The sequence below is a fragment of the Didymosphaeria variabile genome, assembly GCF_027946475.1.
Source record: "Didymosphaeria variabile strain IMI 356815 chromosome Unknown scaffold_6, whole genome shotgun sequence".
Taxonomy (NCBI): domain Eukaryota; kingdom Fungi; phylum Ascomycota; class Dothideomycetes; order Pleosporales; family Didymosphaeriaceae; genus Didymosphaeria; species Didymosphaeria variabile.
Window position 1 is genome coordinate 1,169,637 of NW_026611625.1, and position 14,374 is coordinate 1,184,010.

The following is a 14,374-nucleotide window of genomic DNA, read 5'->3' on the forward strand; positions in this document are numbered from 1 at the left end:
AATAGAACCTCATGGAGTGAGACTCAAACCCATGTGTCTGTCCGGGTGTTGTATCAGACAGGGTGGCGGGAGCACTGGAGACAATTGGTAATGTCACTAGCGCCGGATTCGGGATTCCGACCATCCGAGGTGAGACGGCAACGGAATTCCTTCAGAACCGACACAACCACGGCAATTTTGTCCAGTCCAATTAACGCAATGTCGCCTAGTCACCTCATTTACGGTGGTAGTGTGTGATCCTTCCTAGAATGAGGTGTCACGCTCCTGTCTTGGATCAATACAGCCTCGACGCACCTTATACGCTCTGCTAACACGTTTCGACGGGAGAGCTGTATAACACATTGCCCATAGAACATGAATTGCGGCAAACGTACAGTATCATGCTGAACAGCCGACCTTTCCCTGTTTCAGAGAAGGCATCCAAGGCCATGGCCTGCCGAAATCTCATGCAAAATCACTCTCCGCCACATCATAATCATCGATCGCCAACGGTTTTCCCAAGTTGTTGACAATCCTGTACTCCAACGCTCCTCGCTCGCACTCGATTTCCACGCTCTGCAAGCCCTCCCTACCTTGTCTCACGCGCTTTCTGGCCGATTTCCAAGCAGCCTCCTCATTGTCGAAGTCGTGAAGGTGGTTTTTATACATCTCTGACACAAGGCAGCTCTTGCCTCAGAATTTCCCATCTACCGGCAACCACCACGGCACAAGCTCCTGAAATATGTGACGGTCAGATTGGTTGCGACTGTAAGTTGTTAGCAATACAATGCTAGCCCACAGTGTATGATATCGTATTGGGTGGTACTTGGAGCTATTGCCAAATCATATGAACTCATTTTACACACAGTTAAGCTATTCCACTGAAATAGACAGCAGCATCGAATGTACGCTCGCTGGCCTCGATCACGAAGTACCTTGTTACTGACCTAATGCCGCCTTGAACATCAAACTAACCCAGGATACCAGTAGAATAATCAAGCACTTGCACTTTTTGTCGGCAGTCTGCTCAAAATGACATCTTTGACATTTTAGTATAGACAAGGATGCTGGTCATGGACGTTGTATAAATGCAATTGCTTGTGTCATGATCAAGAGGGTCCGGATGTAAATTACTTCAACGGAAACAAGCGCAACCCACAAGGGACATCTGGGTCAACAAGTGCATGTACGGGCGAAAAATCAATCGAGACTTGCAAGAGCTGCCAAGCTAACAAGCCACGTCAGAGAGCCCGATAGATTTAATTTTGGACACCATAAAATGTGAGACAGACGCATAGCTAGGCATCTCTCACGGGCATGGGTTCCGTAGAAGCACGTTCGCTCCCCGCAGACCCCGAGGGTGCGGCAAGCCCAGAACATCACGCCAAGGAGAGGGAAGGGAGGGAGTAGAAGGATCGAGCAATGATATGCTCAAGGGTATCATGGAAAATCTACAAACCCTCCGCCTTCAGCTTCGCAGCTTTGAAGCGACTTACTCTCTTCGTTTTACCGTTCCGTTCCTCCACCAATGGATCATCTTCGTCTTCCTCGGTGGGTTTAAAGCCACCTTGTTGCGAGATCATCTTGTTGCGGAGCTTGTGGTACTCGGCAGTGATCTCGCGGTTGAGAAGGACTGGTTCAAATTCATCCGGCACTTGCGGTTCCGAGGGATGTGGGGTATGCTCGGCGATGCTGGACGCGAGTACGCTGCCAGAGGGACCCGTAGGCACAGGGGGCGGATCAGGTACTACAGGGTTGTGAAGCTTGACAGGAGGTCCGTTGGCGTGAGAGCGAGCGCTCTTGAATCGTGAAACCTGAATTGGCTGAGAAGGCGCTGAGGGTGGCTGAGGAACAAAAGCGGCACGCTCCACAATGTTGTCGGATATCGTAGATGGTAGCTTGATGGGCACAGAAGGCTCTGCTGCAGGCTTCGGTGCATCCAATCTGTCTGCATCATCCGTGAAACGAACGCCCTTCTTAGACGCAACAACATCGGAAGAGGCAGTCGCTGTGGGAACCGACTGTTCAAATTCATCATCTTTGCGGACACGGAGGGTGCGAGCATCATCGGCCTTGTCTACAAGGTCGGAACCAGGTCCGATGTTTTCGAGCATGCGAGCATTGAGCTTCTTCTCCAGCTCGCGCATTTCTTGCACGTAGTCATCTGAGAGAACGCGACGAGTACTGCGGCCGTACTTGTCTTCTTGTTCGCTGACTTCGCTGTCGTATCCTTCGTAGTCCTCATCATAATCCTCGTCCATGTCTTCGTCATCTTCGAATTCGAGTTCAGCGACGATGTCGTTGTTTTCAATTAAACCGTATTGTAGCATTTCTCTCCTCAATGCGGCCTCTTCTGCAGTATCGGTGTCAGGAACGACAGCTTTCTCAAGGATGTCTTCGCTCTCGTCGTCGACCTCATAGATTTTGGCCCCGGGTGGAAGATTCCAGTTCCGTACGTCATCTTTCAGAGTTTTGGGCTTCTCAAAAGTCTCAACTTGCACGTCGTTTGCAAAAGACACTGACTTCTTCGGTGTTTCGAAAGCTTTCGACTTGCCCTTGGAAGTGCTGGAGGGAAAATTTTCGGGGTTCTTCACAGAGTTGGAAGCGGGTGTGGACTTGGTTGCGGTATCAGGTGCCGGAAGTGATGTAGAAGGTGCGAGAACAGAAGGCGTAGGAAGCTTATCGACCATATCCCGTTCGCCTTTCGAAGTTTGGTCCTCGCTCTTCTGCACTCCAGCTTTCCGTAATGCTTCTACGAGCTCCGGTGCAACCTTCCCAGGTTGAGAAACCGAGCTCGAGACGATGTTGTCATCGTCATCGAGCTGTTCCTCAATATCCATCATCGGTAACCCCTCTTCGTTCTCCATACCCTGATCTGTCAACATCTCAAGAGCCTCAAGCTGTTTCTGTGCCTTGTCGAACTGATTTTCGACAGTCTCGCGGTTCTGCTCGACATAGTCAAGGCGCCTGGTTATCATGTCAATGACCTGGTTAGCAGTGCGTTTCGATGGCAAGGTTTTGCCGAGCAGTTCCTCTACCTCCTTCTCGTCTACCAGCTTGCCCTGGATGTCGCGGCCTATCTCAGCCATTCGCGACGGCGAGGGCGAGCCTGCAACCTGCAGCTCTTCTTTGAGAATCTGGTACTCCATTTCCCAGGTCGACCAGTGGTCCAGAGCCTTCCTTAACTTGGCCACCGTCTCCTCGAGCTGCACACGGCGGCTCTCGACGCTCTCCATGGTCTGCTGCGCGGTGGTCGCCATGTTTTGAGGCATGAGGGCGGAGGCGGAGGAGGCAGAAGGAATTGTTGCGGTGCGCGGAAGAGAGAATACGTCTTGGCGCGCTAGTCCCGCTTCGGCCCCAAGCTCCAGTCATGCAGCTGGAATGCTTCAAATGTTGTTGAAAGAAAGTCACCCTGCGTGAACTTTGGTACCTCACATATTCTGATACGATATTGAAGTGAGGGCCTTTGGCTCACCTAGATACACACAGTCACCGGCTATCAGGTAATGTGATTGGGGTGGCCAGTTTGCTTTAATAACCCAGCCCACCCAAACTCTCTCTCCTGCCGCATCCTCCAGCTTCGTCCACGCCACCACCACCATGTCGAGGGTCGCGCGCGCGCCCGGCGCGTCCACCAAGCGGGCAGTCGAAGATGGCGGTGCGTCTCACCTCTCTCATTCTCTCCGCAGCCTCTCCATCCAGCACCAGTCCCCCTCCAAGCCCGCGCGCGCGGCCGCTGACTCTGCCTCAGAGATTTGCCCAGTATGCAAATCGTCGCGCTATCTCAACCCGAACATGCGCTTCCTCGTGAACCCAGAGTGCTACCACAAGATGTGCGAGTCGTGCGTCGACCGCATCTTCTCCCACGGGCCGGCGCCGTGTCCGATCGCGGGCTGTAAAAAGACACTGCGGAAGGCTAGGTTCCGGATGCAGACCTTCGAGGATCTGAAGGTGGAGAGGGAGGTGGACATCAGGAGGCGCGTGGCTAAAGCGTGAGTGTATCTCCAAAACGGTGGGATAAGCGAAGGCTAACAGATGCAGCATGAACAAGGAAGAAGCCGATTTCGAGACGCTCCGAGACTACAACGACTACCTAGAGGAAGTCGAAGAGATCACGTGGAATCTTATCCTGAAGATTGATGTCGAACAGACAGAACGCCGCTTGCGCCGCTGGGAAGAGGCCCAGAAGGCCGAGCTCAACCCCAACGCCGTACGTCGTTCTGTAGACAATGGGCCAGACATTTCTACCCTCTCAGAGACTTCGCACGTCATTCTCAAGAAAGGTGGCACACAACGAAGGGTACAGGGCGCATCATTGGGCAACACGCCAATTCCTGAGGATGACACAGGCTTTAGCTTCCGCGGTCTTAAAAAACGAAAGGCGCCGGAGCCGGAGAAGGCATTCGATCCTACAGGCGGGTGGAGCGTGGAGCCTTTGTACTACAGCGTGAAAGAAGAGTACGACCACAAGTTCTTTGCAGTCAAGCACGAGCCCAAGTTCTACGCGTTCGGGTACAAAGCGCCTGAATACTACAGCCACGCGCTGCGCGATGCGTTTGGCGGTCTGGGTGTATTTTTGGAGGATGACAGAGCGAATGAAGTCATAGACTTTGGCACGCAGGCAGCCGCTGTTGCTGCAGGTGGAGGGAGGGATGTAGAGATGAACGACGTGTTTTGATATACATGATACCCCGGCTTTTGCCTTGTATATAGCATTAGGCGGCGTTCTAATGCATTCACTAGATACTGGAGAGCGTTTCGAGCCACCCCTCATACGCCTCCGCAAAGTAAATACTTGTATGCCTTCCAAGTTCTACTCGCACTCTGCAAGTTCAGTTATTATCCCTAACATGGCCAATGTTAGATAACCGGGATGGGGTGGGGACGGGGAAACCGTGCCCCCTCCTCATCACCTGAGCAGGCAACAACAATCCACTTTGCGGCACATTTCATGACCATGATCTGATGTGCTTTGATTTGAACCGAACTTAAGACTCCAGTCCCTGCACCCCACCTAAGTACGCACAAGCACGTATCCTGGCCGCTCGCTCACGACTCGCAACATCGTTTGAGTCCGTTCAAGCAAACCCTACGCTAAACTTGTGCGCATATCACCTCGTATCTATCCTAGCCTAATATCAGGATGGCATGCACTATTTATCAGGATATGGTACCATACTCCGAAAAAGTACCATATTCAATGCCGCTGCCGAAGAGCAGCCTCGACGAGCCGCAAACCATGCGCATCGCCGCGTACTACCTCACACAGACCCATGGCCTCAGAGTCCAAGTCTATTTGTCCATAAGCTGATTTCAGACTGTCGGCTAATCCTCTAGAGGCATGTCCTCCGGGCACGGCATACGAGGTTAGAACGGTGGCGACCACCAGGTTTCGAAGGATTCTATGATCATTTAAATTTTGACGCCAAATGCTTCCCTTACCGGATATCGACAGCCAGAAAGAGTAATCAATCTCCCTATTCCACTTCGGAGCCTCGGAAAACGTTAGCTCTGTTACTATGTTGTCGTCTGCTGTAAGTTCACTTGTATAACGCGCAATTTGTTGAGCTTATGTCAGTGCTCGCAGGCAGGTATACTGAAAGACTAGCGATCCTCTACTCGTCAACATCGTTCGTGTTCTCCAGGCCAATAGATCTCCATTGCTTCCAACTAGTGGCACCGCCAGAGGGCTTCTCGCCCATTGGCGGGTCGACTCGAACAGCTTTCTCTTGACGAATAACTCCATGAGTGGACAACAGAATTCCAATCCTGGGAAGCAGTCTTGCAAAGTCTTCAGAAGGTACGGTCTCTCCGAGAGCTACAAGTTCTGCTCTTCCACCGTATATTGGGGGAAGTCGACCCGACCCTACGTTCCTGGGAAGAAACAACAGGAACCGAAGTTGTGGAGCTGAGGCATCAAAAGCTCTTTGACGTATTTGGAACAGTGCATACTCCTGATTTCATTGTCAGTCTGTCATGGAACCCGATGGATGTGCTCTCTCAGCGCGAGTGGCCTGGTTTCATGGCGCTGCGCCAGTTCGACGTGATGTAATTGTAGGAGCGAGTGAGGTAGCATCAAAGCCAGACCTTTCCTTGGGTCTGCTTGCATATTCTGAGGAGACCTGTTCTGAGGTGTAGTATCTCTTTGGTGCATGGTAATGGTTGATTTTCGCCGGCTGTAGTACTCCTAGAGGTGCTTGGGGTACAGGTTTTCGGGTGCTCTGCGATGAGTCCGTCATAAATTAGCCAGCGTAGCTCCAGAGGAAGTTTCCAAGATATGGTATCATTTATTCTGCTTTTATAGAGTAAGTTAGGCCTTTTGAGTCGATGTCAATACTGAGAGTGATATTATAGCTGAACATATGGTCGTGACCTTCACAAAGGCATTCGAGGGGAATACAGAACTCGTGTGACTCCTCGGTCCTAGTATTTGCTCGATTGCGGTCAAGAGAGGAGTAGGCCTGATCAGTAATAGTAATCATCAGTGCGCCGTTGACCTCATTCCCGGCTTCCGACAGGTCTGAGCAAAATGTGGCGAACGAAGTTTTGAAGCATATCTCTGACTTGTGATCATTCAATGCACCGTGGAGTAGCAAAAATTTGCAATGGTTTCACAGAGGTATAGATTTGGCAAGAGAACCCTCAATCTAGTGACAAAAAAGTGAAGTTTCCTGTCCATCAACTGCGGAAAGTAGTGTCCTAGGAGACACCACCATCAGTAGCGACTGTCCACTGTCCACAGCTGTTAACTTGGGAGTTGCATACACTTTCGATCGTGGTGATGTTTCAGCATGTGCGTGGTGGGGGCGGGGCAACTGCGTCGCTAGGTATTGCCTCGCCATGGAAATTTGGGAAGGAACAAAGTTGTTCCTGCCCCGCCTTCGTCACGTTTGGTTGCTGCTCAAGCTTCCACTCTCATGCTTCAACGTCTTGACTGACATTGTTGAAGAAGCCAACGCATAGCCAGCTCTACCTTACGCCCATACAGCGCCCGCCAGCGCCCATGCGCATACCAATCCGCCCATCATGGACGATGATTCGAGCGAGGTGCAAGACCCCGCCAAGCTGTACCTCACACGACTGAGACTCGCACTCGCGCCGTATACGGTGCACTTTCAGAGCCCAGGCTACATCAAGGATGAAAGTCTGCGGCTGCTAGAACGAGACGTAGTGAAAAAAACTCTCGAAGAGTCGCGGCGTAGTTTTGAGCTCCGGTTCGCGCCGTCCGGCCCTTTTGCAAGTATCATGCTGATAAAGTAGTGATGAACTGGGCCTCTCAGACCTATTCTGGGACGATCTCGCCGGTGTACTGAAAGCCGCTATCCCCTCGCTCGAGCGACGCTGCTTCGCGGCACCCGACCCTGCCACGCCCGAATACGAAGGCCTCTCAGGACCGCTGATTGCCTCCTATTCCCCAAGCCTGCTTCGAGACCTGGAGCGCCTGAACCAGCTAGTCTCTATCGCGCGCAATGTCCTAGTGGTCGGAGAGAAGGTCCAGGATCTCTCGGCAGCGCGGCTGTTCGATAAGGATATTTTTGCGCTGATCAATGTCTGCGTGCGAGTCACTGCGAGGGGCTACGATGGCGAGGCAGGTACGGCAGATGAGGACAAGTGGCAGGGTGTTATCAATGCCTGTAAGACATGCGAGAAAGTAGATGAGAGGCAAGGCTGCTAATGCACCGCAGACAAAAAACTTCTGATCACATGCCTGCAGTTCCTGAACAACCTTATTGCGCGAAACGAGCAGCGGAAGCTGATGCTCTGGATCGAGCTCTTCGACAGCCATCTAGACAGCGAGCTTCCCAATTTCGCAGACATGAAATCGAGAATGGACTTTTTGTATCGATTGGAGAAGAAACCTGAGCTCCCCGACGAGTCCGCGCCCGCTGTACCCCAACACGTATCCCGTGGCCCTGATGCTTTCAAGATCCCGCAGCAGCCGGCTTCATCCCCTTTCTTGCTATATATAGGAGAAATTGGCGCTGAGGTGAAGAAGTCGCTTATCAAGATGGGCGAGAAGGCTGGTGCAAATGAAATCGCGTCAGAGTGTAAAAGGCAGTGGCAGACCATGACCGAAGAAGAGAAGAATGTGAGTTCCCCATTCTATAAGAGAAACATTCGTCTGACCACAATAGAAATGGAACATGCGCTACGCCGACGTTGTTGCACGCTACCGCGACGAAATCACGCAGTCCAGCGCCTATAAGCAGGTACTCGAGCAGCAGGCTAAGAACCAGGAGAGTGTGCAGGCACTTGCTCAGAGTATTAATCAGCTGCAGGTCGAAGTGGATAGAATGCGCTCTAGTATTGCGGCCTCAAACAACGAAGCACCTGAAACACCCGAAGAACAAAAAGAGCGTTCGATGCGAGCGCAGTCAATATACAATCCGAGCTTAAGTCGGTCATCTCCGGCAGGTGAGGTCGATTTTCGCGTGACTTATCCGCCCGCCTTTGGTGCCGATATCCTGCAGAACGGGAAAGAGGATCTGCTGAAGCGCTTGGAGCCTGATCCCGATCGTCCTGCAGCGCTGACCAGCGACGTAGCCTCTCCCGCCTCGCCCCCGCCGGAGGACGACGACAACGACGACGATTATGATGATACCGGCGACGAGGGCCATGGCTTACTCACAGACGTTCCACTTATCCTGGGTCCCACCGAAATCGAAGTACTGCCAATGATTATCATGGGAGGGATCGTGGAACCCACCGAAGGGCAGCCTGGATACCACCCCGACCCCAACCAATACAGCAGCATCCGAAGCATGCACAGCGTCAGATGCCACCTTCTGCTTGCCCAGGATAATGGGCGAAATCTACTTCGGGAGCTCCTTATTTTCGTTGCCGCCTGGGATCTCCGAGAAGAAGAACTCTACTTCAAGTTTATGGTGAAGATTATGGAATCGATACTTGCGAATGGACTGTTACCTTTCGCATATCACGCTTTCCGTGAGTCCGAGTAAGTAGACGGCATTCGTTCTAATGACATTCGCTCACAGACACAGCAGGTCAAAGGACATCATTTCTCCCGCTCAAGCTGTCATCATGAAGCTTTTGACCAACATCTTCCGCGCACGCCAAGCTCGTACACCAGTCAAGAGTGTGCTCAAAACTGGATCATCTCCGGTGGACCAAGGAGATGCACATATGGTCAACTTTCTGCTGACTGAGTTCCGCCGCCATATTATCCCGCAAACTTGCGCTCTCATCTTCTTGCAAGGCCAGATTCGTGCCGGACATGCGCAGCCAGAAGATTTCCCTCTCAATCTATGGGACATGGAGCGCATGTACGAAGGCGTATATCAGTATCTGGAGTTTTTCGCGATCCTAACAGAACATGAGACTTGGAAGTCCATGCTCAGTAACTGGGAGGTGGCGAACGAGCTGGTGACTCTGCTGAAGGAGCTCGATGCCGCTATACCCAAGGGCCAGATATCGATACCTCCACTAACCGCAGCTGCGCGACAATCAACTTCAGCGCCGCCCACCGAGGCTGAACCACAACCAGTAGCTGTTGAGCGACCGTACGACACAGCTGCCAATACGACTGCACCTGAAGGATATATGCCATCTCCTCGGCCCTATATTGATGAAGCACAAGACGAACCGTCAGAGTTTGAGTGGCGTAATTTGAAGAAGCTCGCTGTTCTCGTGTTGAGCTCCCTAGTGTGGAAGAACAGACAGGTCCAAGATCAGATTAGGCCGCTCGGGGGCATCGAGGCGGTTCTCAATTGTTGCTCATACGACGAGCACAATCCATACATTCGCGAACACGCCATCATGTGCCTCCGCTTTCTGATGGAAGGCAACAAGGAGAACCAGGACCACATCCGTGCCCTCGAGCGCTACGAGAAAGAGAAAGAAGGTCCCAGTCCGGTTGACCCACCCACAGCGCCTCAACCACCAACCAGCAAGCCGCCCGTGAGCGTGCGCGTACCCGACGAAGTACTGGATCAGCAGGGGTATGAGACGTTCATGGATTCCAAGGGCCAAGTCATGCTACGCAAGCGCGAGGTTAAGCCACCAGTAGTAGGCAATACTGCCAAAGGAAAGGCAAAGCTTGAGACGAGGGACCCAAAAGACCTTGAGCAGTTGGTACAGCAAGTCATGCGTGAGTTGCCTGCAAGAGTTCAAGGCGTGAAGCATGATGCTGAGAAGGCGGCTGCGCTGGCGAAGCTCGATAGAGAATTTGATGGCCCCGGCACGAGCAAGGGCTGAAGTACTTCGACCAAAGTCAAATTATCCTTGGTTATCAAGTACTAACAACACAAAGCAAACAGAATGCCGTTCGGAGATGGCCAGTGCTTATTTGCACGCTCACATTCGGAGATGAGGATGCGTGCTTTGGCATAGCCCTCGGAGGAACATCCATGAGCAACCTCTTATCGACCCAAGGACCCATAAGGCTGCATACTAGCGTAAGGGCTCTTTTGAGAGCGCTTTGTGAGCTCTCGAAGACTCGGGTCGTGGAACAGGCCTAGGCTGTCGAAGTTTTAGCTGTTTTGAGCAAAGCTGGAACGAGTGTGTGAAATTGAGCGTTTGGGGGCATTCCCAAACACTGCTTGGTTCATGGGAGGCATTGATACGATGACGGTAGTTCTCACAGTACAATTTGGCTGTGGAAAGCCACAAAATGACGCCATCTCGTCCAGTACTATACAATTCATCCGCATCAGCAAGATACAGGCACATGCACCACGGTTGATAACGGGATGCGACATGACGATATGCACACCTTAATCATTCCTACGCGAGCTTCTAAGAGGCAGGTACACACAGCGCATGCCAAGCGATGACAAGCTTCGCCACGCTCTGCGAAGCTTCAGCCGAGCTTCCATATCCGCCTTCCTAATGCGGCAGTGAGCTGCGCAAGCCCCCGCCCTGGTACCTTGGAGCGGCGTTGACGCGATCGGATCCTTTGAAAATGTTTATATAAGACGATGTTGCGAGCTTGTTCCCTCGCCGGTAGCCGATCTTATGCAATTTACGATGAGGTTCCTATTCACTTTGACGGCTCTAAGTGGGCTAGGCGGGTTGTGCGATGCGGGAGAGAGGCGAGGCAGAGTGGCAGATGCATTGGCCAAAAGACAAGAGACACAGGTTACATATCCGGTGCATACTATTGAGCAGCCGGTATGCCGCCTTCTTCTGCATCATGTTACCTCACTTACGTTGTGGCTCAGATTGACCATCTGCACAACGAAGCGCGCTACGAGCCCCATACCAACGCGACATTCACGCAGCGTTACTTCTTCGATGCTACGTATTACAAACCCGGCGGACCGATTTTTCTGTACATTGGTGGAGAAACCAGCGGTGAATCAAGATTCAGTAATTTGAGAAATGGGATTGTGAAGATTCTGGCGGAAGCTACGAATGGTCTGGGTGTCATTTTAGAAAATAGATACTACGGGAAGAGCTGGCCGACGAACGATTCTTCGACGGATGATTTGAGATTTCTGACTACGGATCAGAGTGAGTTTCTTGGACCTCGAGGCTTGTAATCTTTCTGGGGACATGTACTGATAAAGCGACAGCCATTGCAGATAATGTCTTCTTCGCTCAGCACGCTACCTTCCCTGGTGTTAACGGAAACGAGAGCCTCAATGCCCCGCATACACCGTGGATCATGTACGGTGGAAGTTTGGCGGGTGGACAAGTAGCCTTTACGATGAAGACGTACAACGATTTGTTCGCGGGAGGTATAGCTGCTAGTGCACCAGCGATCGCCAAGTGGGAGTATCCAAGCTGGTACAATCCCATCCTGAAATACGGTCCGTCAGACTGCATTTCTCGACTTGTCGGGATCATCGACAAGATCGACGAGGTCGTCGATTCTGGAGACAAGGCTGCCATCCAGGAAGTCAAGGAAGTCTTTGGCTTGGGCGCCGTGAGCGACATTAGGGACTTCGCGCAGGCGATCAGCTATCCTCGTGAGCGCCCCCTTCCCTCACTACACTCAATCACTAACTAGGAACAGTGGGAGGTCCATTCGACTACCCAAACCCGACCTGGCAAGAGCTGAACTGGAACCCTCCCGACGACTCGCAAGACTTTTACCAATTCTGCTCAAACATTACCAACCCCGCCGCCCCCGCCAACATCACAGCTGTAGACACCAAACTCGCAAAGTACACACAAGGCGAACCCTGGACCGGCCTCGGAAACTACGCCGCCTACATCCGGGGCGTCATCGTGCCCTTGTGCACCTCTGGCCGTCTCGACACCACCGATGAAGGCTGCTTCAACACGCAGAACGCAACATATTGGTCCAACACCGCGAATAGCGCCGATCGTTCTTATCTGTACACAAGTTGCACTGAGTTAGGCGCTTTCATCTCCGCTCCACGCCACGGCCCAAGCCTCATCTCCCGTGTCTTAAACGGCACCTACATGCAATCATGGTGCGAGCAATCCTTCCCTCCCGGCCAATACTCCTCCATCCCTTCGCGCCCGGATGTGGACGTTATCAACAATTACGGAGGGCTCGACATCCACGCTCCGAAGCTGGCATTAATAGACGGCGAAGCAGATGTCTGGGTTGACCTGACCTTCCACTCTCATGACAAGCCCGGTATAAGGGTTAGTAGCGATAAGTATCCGAGTTATCTGATTGCGGGAGCGGGGCATCATTGGGATAGTAGTCCTAGGACAGGGGTGAAGAGTGTGGAGGAGGAGCCGGATTATATTAGGGAGGCGCATCTGTGGGAAATAAGGACGGCTAAAAGGTGGATTGCTGCATGGGGCAAGGGTGGGTATTAAAGTGTAGTAGTGCGTCTCTTGCGTAAACGTAAGCTTCGGTTATATAGTCTTAATTCACAGCGTTAAATGCGAACAGTATATTAAGTTACGATAGGATGCATGGCTCCGCATGACGCTCGATACTTCGATGGTGGCAAGTGTCAGGTGACCCTTGGCGCGAGAGCGCGAGCCCCTGGGTTGTAGTCATGTTGGTTATAGCCCATCCTCGTTACTCGGAGCCGGCTTGCTGTTGATAGAGTGGTGACAGGATGTTTTCCACGTGTATCATTGTTGATTGTGAAATCTTGGAATAGTTTCGGCATACGTACTTTGCTCAGGTTATGCGGCACTTAGGATATATTATGGTGTACAGTGTACAGTGGAGTGGGCACGCGATGCCGTAGCAAATGATTCTTGCCTTGTATATATAACGAGTGATTGGAGCCTTCAATTGAGAGCATCGCTTCGTGCCTAGATCACCTGTTCAGATTGCAAACATGAACAACAACAGTTAAATGAATGCCGCTGACCCCCTCGCTCGTACTATTACTCTCCTTTCCACCATCAAGGATCTCGCTGTGAAGTGTGGCCCCTAGATTAGTGCATACAAGGCTTCCTCATTTGAGTGGCACAGAGAGTATAACGAACTGAAGGACGCCGCTGTTCAAGCTCTTGGTGCGTCAAGGTGTCCCAATACGCGCGGGCGACGAGTGTTGGCTCAAGGAACATGGTGCGGCGGGAGTGCCTGTTACTGCAGTGGAACAGCTTCGAAGATTTGCAGATATTTTCGAAAAGTTCAAGACACGTACGACTTATCACATAGATATCAAGAAAGGGTGCATTACAGGGTGTAATGGGATGCTGAAAGGGGTGGATGATGTGCTGGAATTGATCGTGAAGAATATGAAAATAAAAATGGAAGAGAAAACTTAGGAAGATGGGAAGGAGGAAGATGGGGAGGAGGAAGCACGGTGGAAGGAGACTACAGATGCAATTGGTTGATCGAATGCGCAGGTAGTAACATCTTGTGGGATTGTTATGTAGGTATTGTTGCGCATGCGAAGGTAAAGGTGAGACAGAAAGGATTCTCAAGTACGTCAGGAGACAACTGTTCCTCGCTCCATTTTTGGTGAGCCCATACAACCTTCGTCTACAAGGTGGCTATTGTGGTTAGCCTTCAACTCTACATTGCAACATGCGCAGGTGTGGTTGCCAAAGCCAAGGTCTCGAGAAAAACTTCACATAGAAATGGAAATCACAGGTAGAGAAGAGCCCCATTGCGTACCGCTCTAATCTCCCAGCTAGACCTTGACTTTATCGCGATTGCGTCACGCTGCCGAAAACTCCATAGGGTATTGTCAATAACACGGCGCAAGGTTTGCTAAGGCAGATTGGCGCTTGTGGAATGTTTGTTCACCATAGTGTGGAATGGTCAGGCGACTAGCTAACGATTGGCGTTTGCCATGTAAATAACGAGTGCATGAAGGTGGACAACAAATGAATTGAGGGCGAAGGCGGAGGTAGGAAATAGAGATTGATGAGAGATTGCATATTAGTAGAATAATGGAAAGTCAAAATGATACGTCATTGTCATCTGTAGAGCTGAAGTCCTGAGTGGAAGCGAAAATCACGTATGAATCGTTTTCAAGCAACGGAT

General features: G+C 51.6%; 4 protein-coding genes across 4 annotated transcripts; 3 read left to right on the forward strand and 1 right to left on the reverse strand.

Moving 5' to 3' along the window:
• Positions 1-1,430: 1,430 nt before the first annotated feature.
• On the reverse strand, positions 1,431-3,251 carry N0V89_008311 (uncharacterized protein; the record flags this gene model as incomplete). The annotated part of the gene is made up of 1 exon (XM_056217068.1): positions 1,431-3,251. The coding sequence occupies one exon, from the start codon at positions 3,249-3,251 to the stop codon at positions 1,431-1,433; it is 1,821 nt and encodes a 606-aa protein (XP_056068624.1).
• A 328-nt stretch (positions 3,252-3,579) lies between these two features.
• On the forward strand, positions 3,580-4,657 carry TFB3 (TFIIH/NER complex subunit; the record flags this gene model as incomplete). Its single annotated transcript, XM_056217069.1, has 2 exons — positions 3,580-3,971; positions 4,021-4,657. The coding sequence occupies 2 exons, from the start codon at positions 3,580-3,582 to the stop codon at positions 4,655-4,657; spliced, it is 1,029 nt and encodes a 342-aa protein (XP_056068625.1).
• Positions 4,658-7,005: 2,348 nt separating this feature from the next.
• Positions 7,006-10,194, forward strand: N0V89_008313 (uncharacterized protein; the record flags this gene model as incomplete). The annotated part of the gene is made up of 5 exons (XM_056217070.1): positions 7,006-7,193; positions 7,240-7,613; positions 7,665-8,068; positions 8,115-8,935; positions 8,985-10,194. The coding sequence occupies 5 exons, from the start codon at positions 7,006-7,008 to the stop codon at positions 10,192-10,194; spliced, it is 2,997 nt and encodes a 998-aa protein (XP_056068626.1).
• Positions 10,195-11,111: 917 nt separating this feature from the next.
• N0V89_008314 (uncharacterized protein) lies at positions 11,112-12,738 on the forward strand (the record flags this gene model as incomplete). The annotated part of the gene is made up of 3 exons (XM_056217071.1): positions 11,112-11,451; positions 11,514-11,909; positions 11,957-12,738. The coding sequence occupies 3 exons, from the start codon at positions 11,112-11,114 to the stop codon at positions 12,736-12,738; spliced, it is 1,518 nt and encodes a 505-aa protein (XP_056068627.1).
• Between the last annotated feature and the right edge of the window lie 1,636 nt (positions 12,739-14,374).